Source organism: Delphinapterus leucas, chromosome 3 (genome assembly GCF_059928025.1).
Source record: "Delphinapterus leucas isolate spDelLeu-1000000601 "Yukka" chromosome 3, BTC_Dleu_Yukka2, whole genome shotgun sequence".
NCBI classification, from domain to species: Eukaryota; Metazoa; Chordata; class Mammalia; order Artiodactyla; family Monodontidae; genus Delphinapterus; species Delphinapterus leucas.
The window spans coordinates 108,663,785-108,683,699 of NC_143131.1; the positions used below are offsets into that span (position 1 = coordinate 108,663,785).

General features: G+C 36.1%; 1 protein-coding gene across 1 annotated transcript in view; it reads left to right on the forward strand.

Moving 5' to 3' along the window:
* ADAMTS19 (ADAM metallopeptidase with thrombospondin type 1 motif 19) overlaps positions 1-19,915 on the forward strand; it is a 281,743-nt gene that overhangs the window by 65,705 nt on the left and 196,123 nt on the right. Inside the window, exons 4-6 of the mRNA XM_022588714.2 lie at positions 979-1,151; positions 2,759-2,842; positions 3,517-3,674. Coding sequence (XP_022444422.2) covers positions 979-1,151; positions 2,759-2,842; positions 3,517-3,674 — 415 coding nt within the window. The remainder of the gene's footprint in view (positions 1-978; positions 1,152-2,758; positions 2,843-3,516; positions 3,675-19,915) is intronic.

Genomic DNA, 19,915 nt, shown 5'->3' on the forward strand with positions numbered 1-19,915 from the left:
TGCCCACTCCTAGGTACTCATCATCTCTAGCTTAGCCATTCTGGGGATTTTAATTTATTTAATTTACTGCGGTTAATTTGCATTTCTCTGAAGACTAATGCGATTGAGCACCTTCTCATATGCTAATTAGCCATTTGGATCTCCTGAAATGGCTCTTCAGATTTGTGGCCAATTTTTCAATTGGGTTATCTGTCATTGATTTAGAGTGGCTTTTTATTACTTTATTATGGAAAAGTACTATAAATATCTTCTCCCACTTGGTTGCATGCTTTTCATTCTGATAGTAGCATATTTTCATAAACAGAAATTTTACATTTTTATGTAGTTAAATTTATAAATATGTTTATTTGTGGTTACTGATTTTATTTGGCCCTGTTTGAGGAATCTGGTACCCTGAGGTCATAACTTCTATATGATCCTGATGGAAGGCAAAACCAATTCCAGTGTAACCCATGTATAGTTTGAGTAAATAGGGGCACCTGCCTGACATTAGGATGTATGGGTCAGTCACTTCAGGCACTTCTGGCAAGTAGACCTTTATTTTGTCACTGATTTCAAAATGAAAATCATGGTGTCTTTTATATATGGAATTATTTTATTTATATGAATCTCTGTGCAAAAATTTTACAAATGTGATCTTATTATAAGCCACCCACAACTCTAGAAAGCAGGTGATATTGTTATTCATTTTACCGATGAGGAAACTAAGGCTGACTGAGTGATGTTAGTTTCCCAAGTGGCAGAGTTAATAAATGGTAGAAGTCCAGTCTGTCTGATTCCAAAGTCATGTTCCAAAGCCAAATGCTCATTTAGATTCCCTATATGCGGGGAACTTATTTGGTCTTGCTCACCATTGTATCATCAGCACATGTTGGTATTCGATAAGCTTTCTTTTTAATTATTGAAGAAATGGAAGTTTTTTTATTCACTTTGCTAAAAGATAGAGGCACATTTGAAAAATTCCTTTCTGTGTTGCAGATAAAGGAAGAACTAGATCTAAAAAAATAACAGAAAGTGGAAGAGGGAAACGATATTCATACAAATTACCTCAAGAATACAACATAGAGACTGTAGTGGTTGCAGACCCAGCAATGGTTTCCTATCATGGAGCAGATGCAGCCAGGAGATTCATTCTAACCATCTTAAATATGGTAGGCAAACTTTAAAGTGCGCTTGGAATTTTTTCAAGAAAACTCTAAGGAAGAAATGTGTGAGTATAATGAAGTTCTTTAAAAATTAACTCATTACTATTCCTTTCTTTTATTGACATCAGTAAAAAAATACTTTAGGTGTACCAAATTGATCCATCTCAAAAGAGATATCAAAATAATAATTCACGTCCTCTAGTAAAAAATTCTTATTGTTAATTTGATGTGGCAAAATTTTTTTCTATTATTCTTTTATCTTTTTGTGCCCTTCTTCCTTTTTTATAAAAGGCCATTTGTTGAAATAGCAGAAATGTTATATTTGTTTATATGCATGGCCCCACCCAAAGTACTATAGATTATGAGGTGGAACAAAAATGGAGGTTGGTAATCCACTGAGCGCTTATATAGGTATGTAAAATTGCATGTCAGGTATAAAACTAGTTGATGAGTAAGACCTAATAGCTAATAGTTATTAGCTGAATCACATGTAGCTAACTTTGGTTGATAGCTTCTGGACTGTAGAAATATAACTTGTACCTAGGATCTTATGGATGCTTACTACCACATGAATCCTTTGACTTAATTGCATACCCTGTTGGGTAAACTTCCTTCAAGGCAGAATTAGAAGGTTGTCGTGAAGAGTGGTTCTTAGGGGAGAATAAACATAAATGAAAGCCAAAGGCAAATGTCCATTTATAAATTCAGTTGCCATATTAAGCAAGGTGAGAACCACTAATTCAAGGATAAATTTGTTATATAAAATTACTATTTTTACTATTTTTTGCTATCGTCTGGCGTGTTTTTTTTTCAGTGAACATATTTTCCCACACTTCAGTCATTTCTGTCTGTGTTCAGCTAACTGCTGACCACTCAACCAGCATTCTGTAAAGGGCAGACAGGCATAGCCTACCAACCTCAGTCTCTTTTAAATAGTACTATCTCTGAAAGCATGGGTTTGGTGTGCCAATTTTAATTTTCTATTATAAATTAAATACTCAATTTTACCAAAAAAAAAATCAAGGTACCACATAAAAAATTTGCCTTCCTTTCCAGCATTGTTAAACATACCATGTTTTGGGAAAATCAGTTATAATGATGACCTGAAACCGTTAAGCAATGATGGCCTTGTCTTCATGGACAGCCCTGAAAGGAAGAGCTTTGAAAAAACCCTGTTCCTATTTGGCAGTTAGCCTTGGGGAGAAAAAAACTCTAAGGAATAAATTGGGAGGCAGCATAAAGCAGGCTGAATTTTCAGGACATTTTCTCAGAAGAAAGGACCCTGGCATTTTGTGGTCTTAAGAAAATTTCTAGGGTTTAGTTACTAAAATTTTTCTCTTCAGTATCGTGAAAAGCCCAACGTTCCCTCTGCACCCCATTGAAATGCCTAGATTATCAAGGCAGCAGTGAGTATAGCAGAATGCTAGGTCTAAATTTCTTGGTATCTAAAATGAATTAATTATTGCTTATTAAGCTAATTTTAAAATAATTAAAAAATTTTTAATATGTAAAATTGCTCAACTGAATTGAGATTTCTCCCATGTCTGGGCTTTAAGAAAAATTAAGATGTTTTTCAGTTTTATTTTAGGATTTTTATTTTTATTTGTTTTTAGGTTTTTAACCTTTTCCAACACAAGAGTCTTGGTGTGCAGGTCAATCTTCGTGTGATAAAGCTTATTCTGCTCCATGAAACTCCAGTAAGAAAGTCTTGAGTTTTTCGTTCAATTAAGTGGGTGAGAAGTTGTGTTCAGGTACTTTTAAGTAAAGGGAATGTTAGGGATTTACTTTTTATCGACTTGAAATCCAGACGTATCCAGTGAGTCACTTAAAGTATACATAAAACTGGCCGTTAGTCTTAGTTAATACCTCAGTTATATTCCAAAATTGGAATGTTCTTAGTTTCCAAGGATCCTGACAACAAACCTTAACTTTGCAAAATGCAATTTTAAAAAATCATTTTTAATGACAGTCTTATTTTCTTATTTAAACATGGGCCTTATCTGTAATTCAATTTAAACAGAGACTATTCTGTGGCATCTTTTTAGCATGCTGCTTATCTGGTACTTTGGAAAACCTTTGTTCTTAAATTGTAAAAATAATGAGTGATTTAAGTCTAAAAGTTCCACATTCTTAATATTCCATTGCACCTCTCTTCTTCTTCAGAATAACATTAAACAAATTTTGTAATTACTCTACCTTCACAAAGTTTTAAGATTTTTAGCTCAGGCAAAATTAATCCTGAATGTCTTCCAGGTTCTAATTAATGTTATGGTCAGCAGTCTGCTTTAGTAATTCAAGAAGTCCCCTCAGTTTTTAGTTTTTTGTATATCTGAGAATAATTTGCCTTGAAGTGAAATCTCTTCTTTTGCAGGCAGATCTATATATTGGGCATCATGGAGAGAAAATGCTAGAGAGCTTTTGTAAGTGGCAACATGAAGAATTTGGCAAAAAGAATGATATACATTTAGAGATGTCAACAAGCTGGGGAGAGGACATGACTTCAGTGGATGCAGCTATACTTATAACAAGGTAAATTTTCCAAAGCCAATTAAATGACATTCTTAATTGATGGCCATGCTGTTAATCCTATTAATCCCTTCATAGAATGCTTTTATTCCAGATTTTCTGTTCCAGAAAACTTTTGGCATAATGCTGTTAGTTATTTCCCTCAATTCATAATAACTGATTTCTTAACAGCCACATATTGGATGGTATATTGACTAAACATTTAGTTAATTAATTTCAAAAAAAAATTAACCTCAATTTTTGATGTGAAGATGTAGCCAATGATGATGATAAGTGAAAACGCTGGTGAATTTTGGTGGAACTGAACTTATGAACCTACGTGGTATGTTTCTCAGTCATCACCATATAAAGTATCCCGTATATTAAATTGAGCAATTGATAGACTTTCTGGTTCCATCTGAGAAAAAAGTTTCAATTAAGTCTCTAGCTAATTAGTTTTCAGCTGTATTGTGAGTGTCCGTACTACTCAAACATTTGTATTGCAGCACTGAGTGTAAATATAAGAAGGTGAAATGATGAGCAACAATTAACTCTCTATGAGCACTCTGTATGAGTAATTATTTACAAGTTTGTCTTGCTTAGAGCTAGTAAAAATGAATGGTAGTTCACTGTTAACTAGCAATTTAATTTTAGTGTCAATAATGTTGACATTTCACATCTCAGAATACACAGTGACATTTAAACATGATTTTCTGTAATGAGTCTATTGAATTTGTGATAGCTTCTTGTTGCTGAATTGTATAAAAACTATTCTACTTATAAATAATTCATAAAGATGAAATTATCTCTATGCAAGAACACAACTGGACTTCCATTTCCAGCTTTGTAGGTGTACCTGATACTGGACCTCTGCAATAAACAACCATAAAACTAGAAAACATTTATGAAGCAACTACTTGCAGTTACTGGAGAATGAGCCGTGCAATCTCTGAAAGAAGGAAAATTTCCTAAGTAAGCCCCACAGCCCAGCCAATTTTTTGCCTGGGGACAATTTTTTGACTGGTACAGCAAGCTGGAATCTAGTGGTCCTGCTGAAAGCACCAGAGAAGAGGATCCTTTGTGGGCAGAGGTGCCAAGAAGTCCTTGTGCAGATCATCTATGAGGACTTTGCAAGGCTGGTCTAAATACACAGAGATAGAAACTACCCAAAATTTATCAGGGTGCTATGGAGTTTGGATGTTAAAAAGGTACTAGAAGTTGAGCAGATTTGGACCACAAGAGTGGAGCAGCCTTGTTAATACCTTGTCATCACTCCTGGCATTTATCTGAGAAAACAGAAATGCTGTGCCTACACAGTAGGCACCATGAGCCAGAGAAATGCCCTCTCTTGAACTGTCCTAACAAAGCCTAAAACCAAGTCCCAGTAAGGTATTCAGAGGAGATGGAGTTTGGAGGTTGAGTCCCACCAGTTTACAAAAGTTTGGGAATCATCTTGAGCTTTCGGTAGATCCTCCCTACCAAGGAATAAACTCAAACCTACCTACATTCAGAGTGAGGAATAAGTAAAACAAGAGACAGCACTCTTCAGAGGAAGATAAGAGAACCTTGAATCTCTATAATATATCATATACAATGTCTGGAACATAATGAAAATTAGCCAAGCAAAAAAACATGAAAATGCGACCCATGGTCAAAGAAAAGTAGTCAGTAGAAACTGACCCCAAGGTAGCTTAGAAGTTGGATTTACCAAGTAATGTAAATACTGGACCTCTATCATTGGAATCTCAAAAGAGAGTGAGAATGGGTAAGAAAAGTATTTGAAGATGTAATGGCAAAAATTTTTCACAAATTTCATGAAAAACAACAACTTAGAAATCTAGGCATATCATAGAAAAATTGGTCAAAACCAAAGATATAGAAAAAAAAGTGAATTGGCTAGAGTGAAGGGATACGTTACAGAGAAAACAATCTTAAGATGGATAACTGACTTCCTGTCAGAAAAAAAAGCCCAGAAGACAGTAAAGTGATATCTCTAATGTACTGGGGGGAAAAACCCTATCAACAAAAATTCTTAATGAATTCTTAAGGGTATTTTCTTAATGTATGAAAGTGCATCTACATACACACACACACACAAAAAGTCTATAGCTAACATTACAATTAATGGTGAAAATCAAAATTTTTTAAGACTGGGAGCAAGGCAAGGATGCCCACACTTACCACTTCTGTTCAGTATTGTGCTGACAATCATAACCATAATCAGCATATTAAGCTGGCATGGGGGGGTATAAATACTGGGAAGAAAAAATTAAAAGTGTCTCTTCACAGATGGCATGACTTGGTACAAAGAAAATTTAAAGCAATCTAGGAGAAAAAAAATGCTAGAATTTATAACTGAATTTTACAAGGCCACAGAATATAAAGTCAATTTAGAAGAAGAATTGTATTTATATATGGTAGAAATAAACACTTGGGAAAATTTTACAGTAACTTCCAAAACCATGAAATATTAATAATTTAACAAAATAAAATGATATCTACACAGCTATACTTAGAGAAATTAAAGATCTAAATAAAGGTTTATTCAATGGAAGACTAAATACAGTAAGTCCCCTAGATACGAACAAGTTCCGTTCAGGAGTGCATTTGTAAGTTCAATTTGTTTGTTGAGTCTGACAGTTAGCCTAGGTACCCAACTAACACAATCGGCCATATAGAACTGTACTGTAATAGGTTTATTATACTTTTCACATAAATAATACTTAAAAAACAAACACACAAATAAAGAAAACATTTTTAATCTTACAGTACCTTGAAAAATACAGTGGTGCAGTACAACAGCTGGCATACAGGGGCTGACATCGAGTGAACAGGCAAGAAGAGTTACTGACTGGAGGAGAGAGAGGAGGTGGGAGATGGTAGAGCTGAAGGATCGTCAGCAATAGGAGACGGAGGGCAAGCTGCAATTTCACTCACGCCTGACACTGATGGCAAAGGTTCTGGTTCCTCACTGGATTCAATTCTATCTACCCTTTAGAAAAACCAATCCACTGATGTCTGGGTAGTAGCTCTTTTTTTCTCATCATAGATGATACGGTAGCACTGGATTGCATTCTGAACGGCTGCTGCAACCTTCGCGCACTGTTCTACGTTCAGGTCCTGTGCCTCAAAAACTAAGAGTGCCTCCTCAAATAAAGAAAATCCCCTTGCCATTTCCTGCATCGTGAATCTCTTTGGTTCTTTAGTTACTTCTTCTTCCTCTTGTCTCTCTTTGTCCTTTCTCTTTTGTCCTTTGTCCTTTCTCCAGGCCTCCAATTCCACCAGATCTTCTTTAGGAAGCTCCTCTTGTTTTACAGCACGGAGTTCAGTGAAGTCGTCCTTTTGCAGATCTAGCTCCATCTTCTCCCTGAGGGTCACTAAGTTTCTGAAGACCTCTTTGGACTCCTCATCCACCTTCTCAAATCCACGAAAATCGTGAACAAACTTCAGGCAAAGGTTCTTCCAAACCCCATTCATGGTGACGGCTGTAACCTCACACCAAGCAAAGTCAATGTTTTTTATGGCCTTGTAGATGTTATGCAGTAGTCCTTCCAAAATTGTCGCAAGGTTGTTCCTGATTCGTCAGTCGCCTTTACTGCCTGATGAAAAGTGTGACATAAATAATATTTGTTGAAAGTTGCTATAACTCCCTGGTCCATAGGTTGGATAAGCGACATAGTATTCAGTGGCAGATGCACTACTTTGACGTTGGGATAAAAGTTATCCACGAATGGGTGGTGGCCTGGAGCATTGTTGAGCAGCAAGAGAATGTTGAACGGGACGTCCTTCTCCAAGCAGTATTTCTCTACCTCCGGAATAAAGTGGTGGAAAAACCAGTCCTGGAAAATGGCCTGTGTAACCCAGCTTTGGAGTTACTCTTCCACACAACAGGAAGAGAGCACTTGGCAATGTTTTTAAGGGCTCTTGGGTTCTCTGAATGATAAACTAAGAGAGGCTTCAACTTCATATAGCCAGAAGCATTGCCACCAAACAACAGTTAGCCTATCCTTTGCTGCTTTATAGCCTGGCATCAACTTTTCCTCCTTACTGATGTAACTTTGGTCTGGCATCCTTTTCCAGTACAGTCCTGTCTCACCCACATTAAAAACCTGCTCAATTAAATATGTGTCTTCATCAATAATTTCTCAAAGCATTTCAGGAAATTCCTGAGTATCTGCACTCGCTGCCTCACCACTGACTTTTACGTTGTGAAGGTTGGCTCTAGCCTTGAACCGATGAAAACCAGCCATGGCTGGCATTAAAAGATGCGCCCTCTGATTCTTCACCGTGTTTCTTCTTCAAGTCTTCATAAAGGCTTTTAGCTTTCTCTTGAATCAGCATTAAGCTGAGCAGGACTCCATGCTGATGCTGGTCCAGCCTCCACACACTGAGAAGTTTCTCCATCTCCTCCATCACTTTTCCACACTTCTTCGATATTATTGTTGACATCATCGGCACAGCAGACTTCACATGGTCCATGATCTTGTCCTTGTTCTTTAGAATTGTGCCAGTGGTTGAACGATTCCTGTTATAAGAGTGAGTGAAGTCTACCGTCTTTTTGCTTTGCTCCACTCACTCAATTATTTTCACTTTTATTTCCATTGGTATCGCTTGGTGCTTCTTAGTAGTACCAGCTACATCACCGCTGCTTTTGTGCTTGCTTCTGGACATCGTGGGCTTGAAATAAAGATACTGTACTACTGTACAAAAGCACAGCCAGTTGTAGAGGATGCACACACATGACAGCATATGCCAGACATGTGAAGTAACTTATGTGATTGGACATGCGAACACAGGTTCACATCTTTGAAAGTTCTCAATTAGAAGGTTTGTATGTAGGGGACTTATTGTGTTGTCAAGATGTCCATTTTTCCCAAATTGACTTATAGAGTCACTATAATCCCAATGAAAATCTCTGCAGGCTTTTTTGTGTGTGTGTGTGTAGAAATTACAGTCTGATTCCAATATTTATTTGGGAAAGGAAAGGACCTAGAAGAGTCAAAACAATTTTGTAAAAGAGGAACAAATTGGGTGGACTTACACTATCTGATTTCAAAACTTACTATAAAGATTTGGTAATCAAAACATGATGGCTTTGACAGAAAGTTAGCTATAGAAATCAGTAAAACAGAATAGAGTCTGTAAATATACTCACATATATATGGTCAGTTGACTTTCAGTAATACCACCAGCATAATTCAAGATGAAAAGATAGTCTATTCATCAAATAATTCTAGAACACCTGGATAACCATTTGAAAACAATGAATCTTGGGGAATTCCCTGGCAGTCCAGTGGTTACGACTGCACTTTCACTGCCATCCCTGTTCAAGGAACTAAGATCCCACAAGCCAAGGGTTGTGGCAAAAAACAAACAAACAAACAAAACACCCAACCCTGCTTGAGTGATGTTAATTCATAATGGATCATAGAAGGCTACAACTATAAAACTTTTATTAAAAACGAAATCTTCAGTGACTGTGGGAAGGGCAGTGATTTTTTAGATTGGATACAAAAAATCCTTAAACAAAAATTATTAAAAATAATTGCTTGGGCTTCTTGAAAATTAAAACCACATGATGTCCAAAAACATTGTTATGTAAGTGAAAAGACAAGCTCCAGAATTGGAAAAAATAGATGCAATACATATATCTATTGAAGAATTTGTATGCATAATGTATATGCTTATTTACATATATATATACAATAGATGAATATTTAAAACTTTAAAACTCAATAAGAAGGGTGATCAACTATATATGACCTGTTTTTATCCAAACAGTAGCTGGTAATCTTGAGTTGACTATTTGACCTCTATGAGTCACATTATTATGAGGATACTAGTACAGAGTGAAGAATATAAGAACTTGTATAACATCTAACATACTGAACATTCAATAATTTTTTCCAAACATAAATAATTGTATAATATACTGTTCAAGCTTTTATTAATGTGGACAACAAACTATCAAAAATATCTTTTGTTATATTTTTATATAATAAATGTTTTTAATTGTTAGTTGGTCAGCCCATGGTTATTATTGCATTCCATATTATCTGAGACACAGTTAAGAATCATCTGCTGTGGCTGAAAGTATTCTCTAGTGATTGAGAACATTTGATGGGGTTAGTTTAATATATTAAATATTACTAGTATTAGTTTTATGAACAAATTAAGGTTTAAATTTAAATGAGAAAATAATATGTAAAATTCCTGACATCTAGGAATTGTAAAACAAGTATGAGTTCCTTTTTCTTCTTTTAGCTCTTTATATTCAGTGAAAATTTATTTTATAATTTACACTTTCCATTTCTGTAGAATGAGCCTGCCTTGCCGTGGGATTTTTACTGTAAGTTCACTGAAGAGTTCAATAAAATACTGACACTTTCAATGTTTTATATGTTTGAAAGAATGTAAGTCTACCTTGTATACCAACACTATTGGATTTTTACTAAATTATTTATTTTAAATTTAATTTTTATTTTATATTGGAGTATAGTTGATTTACAATGTTGTGTTAGTTTCAGGTGTACAGCAAAGTGATTCAGTTATACATAGACATATATCTATTCTTTTTCAGATTCTTTTCCCATATAGGTTATTACTGAGTAGAGTTTCCTGTGCTATACAGTAGGTCCTTGTTGATTATCAGTTTTATATATAGTAGTGTATATATGTTAATCCCAACCTTCTAATTTACCCCCACCCCACATTTCCTCTTTGGTAACCATAAGTTTGTTTTCTAAGTCTGTGAGTCTGTTTCTGTTTTGTAAATAAGTTCATTTGTATCATTTTTTTAGATTCCACATGTAAGTGATATCATATGGTATTTGTCTTTCTCTGTCTGACTTACTTCACTTAGTATTATGATAGTCTCTAGGTCCATCCATGTTGCTACAAATGACATTATTTCATTCCTTTTATGGCTGAGTAATATTCCATTGTATATATGCACCACTTCTTCTTTATCAATTCCTCTGTCAATGGATATTTAGGTTGCTTCCATGTCTTGGTTATTGTAAATAGTGCTGCTGTGAACAATGGGGTGCATGTAGCTTTTCGAGTTACTGTTTTCTCCAGATATATGTCCAGGAGTGGGATTGCTGGATCATATGGTAGCTCTATTTTTGTTTTTTTAAGCAACCTCCATACTGTTTTCCATAGTGACTATACCAATTTACATTTCCACCAACAGCACAGGAGGATTCCCTTTTCTCCACATCCTCTTCAGCATTTATTGTTTGTAGACTTTTTTTTTTTTTTTTGCGGTACATGGGCCTCTCACTGTTGTGGCCTCTCCCGTTGCAGAGCACAGGCTCCGGACGTGCAGGCTCAGTGGCCATGGCTCACGGGCCTAGCCGCTCCGTGGCATGTGGGATCTTCCCGGACCGGGGCATGAACCCCTGTCCCCTGCATCGGCAGGTGGACTCTCAACCACTGCGCCACCAGGGAAGCCCCTGTTTGTAAACTTTTTGATGCTGGCCGTTCCGACCACTGTGAGGTGATATCTCATTGTAGTTTTGATTTGTATTTCTCTAATAATTAGTGATGTTGAGCATCTTTTCATGTGCCTTTTGGCCATCTGTATATCTTCTTTTGAGAAATGGCTATTTAGGTCTTCTGCCCATTTATTGACTGGGTTTTTATTTTTTTGCTATTGAGCTGCATGAGCTGTTTGTATATTTTGGAGATTAATCCCTTGTTGGCCCATCGTTTGCAAATATTTTCAATACTTTCTCCCATTCTGTGGGTTTTCTTTTCATTTTGTTGATGATTTCCTTTGCTGTGCAAAAGCTTTTAAGTTTAAATAGGTCCCATTTGTTTATTTTTTTCATTACTCTAGTGGGCAGATCCAAAAAGATATTGCTGCAATTTGTGTCAGAGTGTTCTGCCTATGTTTTTTTCTATGACTTTTATAATATCCAGTCTTACATTTAGGACTTTCATCCATTTTGAGTTTATTTTTGTATGTAGCATTAGAGAGTGTTCTAATTTCATTCTTTTACATGTAGCTCTCCAGTTTTCCCAGCACCGCTTATTGAAGAGACTGTCTTTTCTCCATTGTATCAATATATTCTTCCCTCCTTTGTCATAGATTAATTGAACATAGGTGCATGAGATAATTTCTGGACTTTCTATCCTTTTCCACTGATCTATAAGTCTGTCTTTGTGCCAGTACCATACTGTTTTGATGACTGTAGCTTTGCAGTGTAGCCTGAAGTCAGGGAGCCTGATTCCTCCAGCTCCGGTAGTTTTTTTTCCTCAAGATTGCTTTAGCTATTTGGGGTCTTCTGTGTTTTCATAGAAATTTTAAGATTTTTTGTTCTAGATCTGCAAAAAATACCATTGGTTACTTGATAAGGGTTGCATTGAATCTGTAGATTTCCTTGGGTGGTATAGTCATTTTGACAATATTGATTCTTCCAATCCAAGAACATGGTATATCTTTCATTCTGTTTGTGTCATGTTCGATTTCTTTCATCAGTGTCATATAGTTTTTGGAGTACAGGCCTTTTGTCTCCTTGGGTAGGTTTATTCCTAGGTATTTTATTCTTTTTGATGTAATGGTAAATGGGATTTTAAAAAAATTCTCTTTCTGATATTTTGTTGTTAGTGTAAAGAAATGCAACAGATTTCTGTGTATTAATTTTTTATCCTGCAACTTTACCAAATTCATTGATGAACTCTACTAGTTTTCTGGTAGCAGCTTTAGGACTTTCCATGTATAGTATCATGTCATCTACAAACAGTGACAGTTTTACTTCTTCTTTTCCAATTTGTATTCCTTTTATTTCTTTTTCTTCTCTGATTGCTGTGGCTAGGACTTCCAAAACTATGTTAAATAAAAGTGACAAGACTGGACATCTTTGTCTTGTTCCTGATCTTAGAGGAAATGCTTTCAGCTTTTCACCATTGAGTATGATGTTAGCTGTGGGTTTATCATAGATGGGCTTTATTATGTTGAGGTGGGTTCCTTCTATGCCCACTTTCTGGAGAGTTTTTACCATAAATGGGTGTTGATTTTTGTCAGAAGCTTTTTCTGCATCTATAGAGATGATCATATGGTTTTTATTCTTCAATTTGTTAATGTGGTGTATCATACTGGTTGATTTGCAGAGATTGAAAAATCCTTGCATCCCTAGGGTAAATCCCATATGATCTTGGTGTATGATCCTTTTTATGTATTGTTGGATTTGGTTTGCTAGTATTTTCTTGAGGATTTTTGCATCTGTGTTCATCAGTGGTATTGGTCTGTAATTTTCTTTTTTTGTGGTGTCTTTGTCTGGTTTTGTTATCGGGGTGATGGTGACCTCATAGAATGAGTTTGGGAGTGTTTTCCTCTGCAATAGTTTGGAATAGTCTCAGAAGGATAGGTGTTAACTCTTCTCTAAATGTTTGACAGAATTCACATGTGAAGCCAGCAAAAGTCCTGGACTTTTGTTTGTTGTGAGTTTTTCATCACAGTTTCAATTTCATTACTTGTGGTTGGTATGTTCATATTTTCTGTTTCTTCCTGGTTCAGTCTTGGGAGATTGTACATTTCTAAGAATTTGTCCTTTTTTTCTAGGTTGTCCAGTTTATTGGCATATAGTTTCTTGTAGTAGTCTCTTATGATCCTTTGTATTTCTGTGGTGTCCATTGTAACTTCTCCTTTTTCATTTCTAATTTTATTGATTTGAACCCTTTTCCTTTTTATTTGATGAGTCTGACTGAAAGTTTATCAATTTTGTTTATCTTTTCAATGAGCCAGCTTTTAGTTTCATTGATCTTGTCTATTGTTTTGTTCATCTCTATTTCATTTGTTTCTGTTCCGATCTTTATGATTTCTTTCCTTCTACTAACTTTGGGTTTATTTGTTCTTCTTGCTCTAGTTGCTTTATCTGTAAGTTTAGGCTGTTTGAGATTTTTCTTGTTTCCTGAGGTAAGCTTGTATCACTATAAACTTCCCTCTTAGAACTGCTTTTGCTGCATCCCATAGGTTTTGTTTCATTGTGTTTTCTTTTTCATTTGTCTCTAGGTATTTTTTGATTTCCTCAGTGAGCCATTGGTTGTTTAGTAACATATTGTTTAGCCTCCATGTGTTTGTGTTTTTTACAGTATTTTTTTTCTTGTAGTTGATTTCCAATCTCATAGCATTGTGGTTGGAAAAGATGCTTGATGTGATTTTAATTTTCTTAAATTTATCAAGCTTGCTTTATGGCCCAGAGTATGATCTATCCTGGAGAATGTTCCATGTGCACTTGAAAATATTGTGTGTTCTGCTACTTTCAGATAGAATGCTCTATCAATATCAATCTAGTCCATCTGGTCTAATGTGTCATTAAAGGCCTGTGTTTCCTTGTTGATTTTCTGTCTGGATGATCTGCCCATTGATGAAAGTGGTGTATTAAAAGTCCCCCACTATTATTGTGTTACTATTGATTTCTCCTTTTATGGCTGTTAGCATTTGCCTTATATATTGAGGTGCTCCTATGTTGGGTGCGTATATATTTACAATTGTTATATCTTCTTGGATTGATCCCTTGATTATTATGTAGTGTCCTTCTTTGTCTCTTGTAATAGTCTTTATTTTAATGTCCCTTATGTCTGACATGAGTATTGCTACTCCAGCTTTGATTTCCATTTGCGTGGAATACCTTTTTCCATCTCCTCACTTTCAGTGTGTTTTTGTTGCTATATTTGTAGTGGGTTTCTCGTAGACAGCATGAATATGGGTCTTATTTTTGTATCCATTCAGCCAGTCTATGTCTTTTGGTTGGAGCACTTAATCTATTTACATTTAATGTAATTACCGACGTTTATGTTCTTACTGCCATTTTGTTAATTGTTTTGGATTTTTGTAGGTCTTTTTTCTTCCCTTCCTCTTTAGTTCTCGTCTCTTGTGATTTGATGACTATCTTCAGTGTTGTGTTTGGATTCCTTTTTCTTTTTTTGTGTGTATATCTATTGTAGAGTTTTGGTTTGTGGTTACCATGAGCTTTTGATATAGTAGTCTATATATGTACAAGATTGTTTTATGTTGCTCATCTCTTAATTTCCAATGCATTTCCAATATTCTGCATTTATACTCTCCTCACTATTGCTGGTTTTGATACCATATTTGTGTGCAGATGGTTTCCTACCTTTACTGTATGTTTACCTTTACTGGTCAGCTTTCCCATTCATAATTTTCTTGTTCTAGTTGTGGCCTCTTGTTCTCTGCCTAGAGAAGTTCTTTTAGCTTTTGTTTGAAAGCTGGTTTGGTGGTGCTGAATTCTCTTAGCTTTTGCTTCTCTGTAAAGCTTTTGATTTCTTTGTTGAATCTGAGGAAGAGCTTTGCTGGGTAGAGTATCTGTGGTTGTAGGTTTTACCTTTCCAGCACTTTCTGTTATTGTATGTTCTTTATATCTCTAGCTCTTCATTACACATTTCTTGTATCTTCTCAGTCTGTGTCTCCATTCTTTTCCCGAGATCTTGGGTCACCTTTACTACCATTACTCGGAATTCTTTTTTGGTTAGATTGCCTGTCTTCACTTAACTTAGTTGTTCTTCTGGGGTTTTATCTTGTTTCTTCATGTGGAACATATTCCTCAGCCATCTCATTTTGTCTTTCTGTTTTTGCAATTTCCATTCTGCAGGCTTCATAATTGTAGTTCCTCTTGCTTCTGGTGTCTGCACCCTGGTGGGTGAGGCTGGTCTGAGGGGCTTGTGCAGGCTTCCTGGTGGGAGTGACTGGTGCCTTTGCACTGGTGGGTGGAGCTGGGTTTTGTCCCTCTGGTGGGTAGGGCCATGTTAAGGGATGTGTTTAGTGGCAGTGCGGGCTCAGGAAGACTTAAACAGCTTATCTACTGAGAGTGGGGCTGTGTTTCCACCCTGTTGGTTGTTTGGCCTGAGGTGTCTCAGCATTGGAGCCTACAGGTTGTTGTGTGGAGAGCCACGTCTTCGTGGCAAAATGGCAGCTTCCAGGAGACCTCATGCTAATAAGTACTCCCTGGTACCTCCGCCGCCAGTGTCTGTGTCCCCACAGTGAGCCACAGAACCCTCTGTTTCCCCAGGAGACCCTCCAAGACCAGCAGGTAGGTCTGACCCAGGCTTCTATGAAGTCTCTGCTTTTTCCCCTGAGTCCCAGTGTACACGAGACCTTGTGTGTGCCCTCCAAAATGGAGTTTCTGTTTTCCCCAGTCCTGTGGAGTTCCTGTGTTCAAGCCCAGCTAGCCTTCGAAGCCAAATGCTCTGGGGGCTCCTCCCAATGCCAAACCCCTAGACTGGGGAGCTGGACGTGGGGCTAGGAACTCTCATTTGTGTGGGACAACCTCTGCTGTATAACTATTTTCCACTTTGTGGGTCACCCACCTGCAGGGTATGGGAATTGATTGTATCATGAAAGCACCCTTCCTACCATCTTGTTGTGGCTTCTTCTTTGTCTTTGGGTGTAGAATATCTCTTTTGCTAGGTTCCAGTCCTTTTGTCGATGGTTGTTTAGCAGTTAGTTGTGATTTTGGTTTTTTCGTGAGAGGAGGTGAGTTCAAGGCCTTCTCCTCCACCATCTTATCTCTAACCCCACTCAAAACACTTTGCATTTGTTGTCAGGCCACTAGCATTCAGCTTCGGAGCCCACTCCTCGTCAGTAGAAACTCTTTTTGGGCTTCTATTTCAACGTGACAGTGGGACTCCAGAGGGCTTTGGTCACCTCTTCTGAAAGTTAGCCAAAGAGAAGCTTGAGGGTGCCTGGCATCTCTTGAAGATGCAAAACCAGTGTGGAGGCTGTTCCCTCCACTGGGACATACCCCAAGATGAGTGGGGTAAAGCTCTGGATGCTGTGGAAGTCATGGTGGCCCTGGAGAACAACCTGAACCAGGCCTTTTGGGGTCTCTAAATAATTTATATTGGACTAACTTGCATCCCAAACTCTGTTATTGTATAAGGTCTGATATTTGTTACATAATGAAAATGGAATGGTATTTAACTTTTTCAAATGGTCAAATATATGAATGTTTAAAAAAGAAATATAAGCCAGAAGATAATTACCTTTTATTTCAGGTTAATATAGATATCATCTCATTTCATTTCCTCAGAGTTAAGCAGGTTGATGGGTAGAAAAATGGTGAGAAAATTAAGTGGGTCATAGTTATTAAGACCTAGAAAAAGGAACAGCAAAATTAAATGCAGAAAACTGTTATAAAGTATTTCAAATAAAAAGGAAGTTTGAAGCATGAATGGAAATTAGCAAAGCATGTAAGGATCAAACATTCTGATATAATAAAAAGTATGTTGGACAATGGGGACAAACATACATTTAATCCCAGCTAGCCTAGTTATGAACTGTGTGACTTAGCAAATTGTTTAGCTTCATTGATCATTAATTTTTCATCTGTAAAATGGGTATGATAATACCATTTCACAGGATATCTGATTCAATAGAGATGATATACCTAAATAACCTAATACAATGCCTGACCCATAGTAAATACTCAATTAAAATAGTTACTTTTTTGCCACTTTTGATTCTAATATTAAAGAATAGGGAATGGGACGTACAGGAAGGAGGCATAAGCAAATATGTTTCTGTTCTTCTGAACTACACATGAAGACTTTCTGACTCTAGCTTGTATTTCTGCAAGTAATTTCTTTTAGTCTTCTGCCCATTTATGGACTAAAGAACAACATTGAGAAATTATTGGACTCACTATTGGTGTTCACAGCCAATTCCAGTGAATGGTGACCCCCAAGAATTTTTTTCAGAATGTAATGATCTGATACTTTGATTAGTTGGAGGAATCCTCCATATTATCAGTTTCTCTACAGAGAGTTTATATATAGTATGTTTATGAGAAGAGAAAAGAGCCACAGGAAATAACTTTAAGTATAAAGAATAAGAGTGGCATTTGCTCCTGTATAGCTTTCAGCACATTTTCTGTACTGCGTAACTGTCTTTTTTCCTGTGGATTTTTGAGCTTTCTTTATGTACAGAACACTAAAAATTGTTCAATGACTTAAACTATACCTAAGTTTAGACTGACAAAAATCTGGCACCATCATTTTCATGTCTAATTATGTATAAGATAATCCTTGACTAAATAATTTCAGAAGGAAAAAACAAATTAATAGCACTTAAATATATATAAAGATGTTAGTCTTTTCTAAAGGATTATAAGCAAAATACAGGTCTAAATCTATTTAAAGTTATTTAACAAATAATTAAAATTTAATCCTTTTAGTGCATATTTTTTCAGCTCTCTGCTAAATTATATTGTTAAAATTGTTACAATATATTTTAAAAACATGCATCTTTTTTATGGTAGAGTTTCTCTTAATGGCATTTCAGAATGACAGGGTAGCTTTGGAAAGAGACTATTTAAAATCATTTTATTGTGGGGGGGTCCTCTAAGAAATCAGCTTATACTAAATTTTATCTTGTTTATGGCTTTAAGTGTGTTTTATTTGAATAAGTTTAACAAATATTAAAGTTTACTTAACTCTACCAAAAAAATTTTTATGAATTGCTTTTGAAAAAATAATAGAGCAGCAAATAATGCTGTTAATGAGTGATTAGGATTTTCAGTGAACATGTAGACCTCATTTTTAATTTTTAACCTGAATGTCATATCATATTTTATAATTTTATATGACAGTCTTCTTAAATATACTTTATTTTATTATAGTACTAAATATTTCTGAAAGAAGAATTTTTAGTGCTGTATACAATCTCTAGTATTATTTGTGATCACATAAGCTATTGTATAGGCTTATTTCAAACTTCTAACTTGTATTGCCCACCACTCCAATATAGAGAAGTTAGATTCTCAGAATGCATTAACCACAAAGGGTTTTTATATATTTCTCAGCTGATAAAGTCTTCCTTCCTTATCCTCACAGCAGTTGGTTTTAGAAATACTGCTTATGAGACTAAAGTGGATGATAATAATTTGATTACTGATTCATATTTTTCTCTTCTTATTAAAAATGCAACACATTATAGAAATTTTAGAAGTCCAAGAATAAAGATAAAACATGAGCCTATAATCCCACTATGTAGGAATAATTATAGCTAACACGTTTAAGTATATTTCTCCAGTTTTATTTCTACATATTTCTTTAGCCAAAAACATATATTTATAATATTCGGAGCATATTCTACATGCAAGTTTTGTCTCGCCCTACCAATACCATGACATTAATTTCATTCCTTACTTCCAATGCCATTTTTTCTCTTCAGAACTCTGAAAATAAAGAATCCCCTGCATCCATTACATATTTTTTTTATGTTTCAAAGCTTTAAAAGCCTAACTCCTCTTCATCATTACCTTCCTTGTTGCTAGCCTGCCCTAGCAGTGTAACACAAGTATTTTCTTTTTAAAACAACGTTGTATGATGTATTTCATATATTAAAAAATAATAATAATACAATTAACACCTGCATGTTCACCCCTCCATGTACAGAGCAGAACACTAACATGGAGTTGAAGTCCTCATTTTATATACTATTTTATAATACATATTTTCCCTTAAAATTCTATTCCAAACATTCCCTTGTCCTTAAGTACTTCTTTAGGAAATATTGTAGAATAATTCTCTCCCCCACCACCAAAATAATGCATGAACATCTGTGGTAGAAATTGTCTAAAGGTAACCAATGTTTAGTTGGTGTGTGTATAGCATGAACTTTGTTTCATGCTATACACAGTTTTCTCTATATTTTTAAAATTATTTATTTATTTTTGGCTGCATTGGGTCTTTGTTGCTGCACATGCACTTTCCCTGGTTGCCGTGAGCGGTGGCTACTCTTTGTTTTGGTGCGCGGGCTTCTCATTGCGGTGGCTTCTCTTGTTGCAGAGCACGGGCTCTAGGCACGCGGGCTTCAGTAGTTGTGGCACGTGAGCTCAGTAGTTGTGGTGCATGGGCTTAGTTCCTCCGTGGCATGTGAGATCTTCCTGGACCAGGGCTCGAACCCTTGTCCCCTGCATTGTCAGGCAGATTCTTAACCACTGCGCCACCAGGGAAGTCCCAGTTTTCTCTGTTTGGCTGTTTGTTTTCTTTAACTTTACATTATGTCTTGCAAATCTTCTTGTCATTTGTTGTGGAAGGGAGACTAATATACCCCAAAGAGGTCCTCTCTTAATCCCCAGAACCTGTGAGTATGTTCTCTTACATGGTAAAAGGGGCTTTGCAGATGTGATAAAAGGATGTTGAGATGAGAGTATCCTGAATCATCTGCATGGGCCCATGTAATCACAAGAAAATGCAAGCAAACAGATTTTACCTTAGAGCCTCTAGAAGGAATGCAG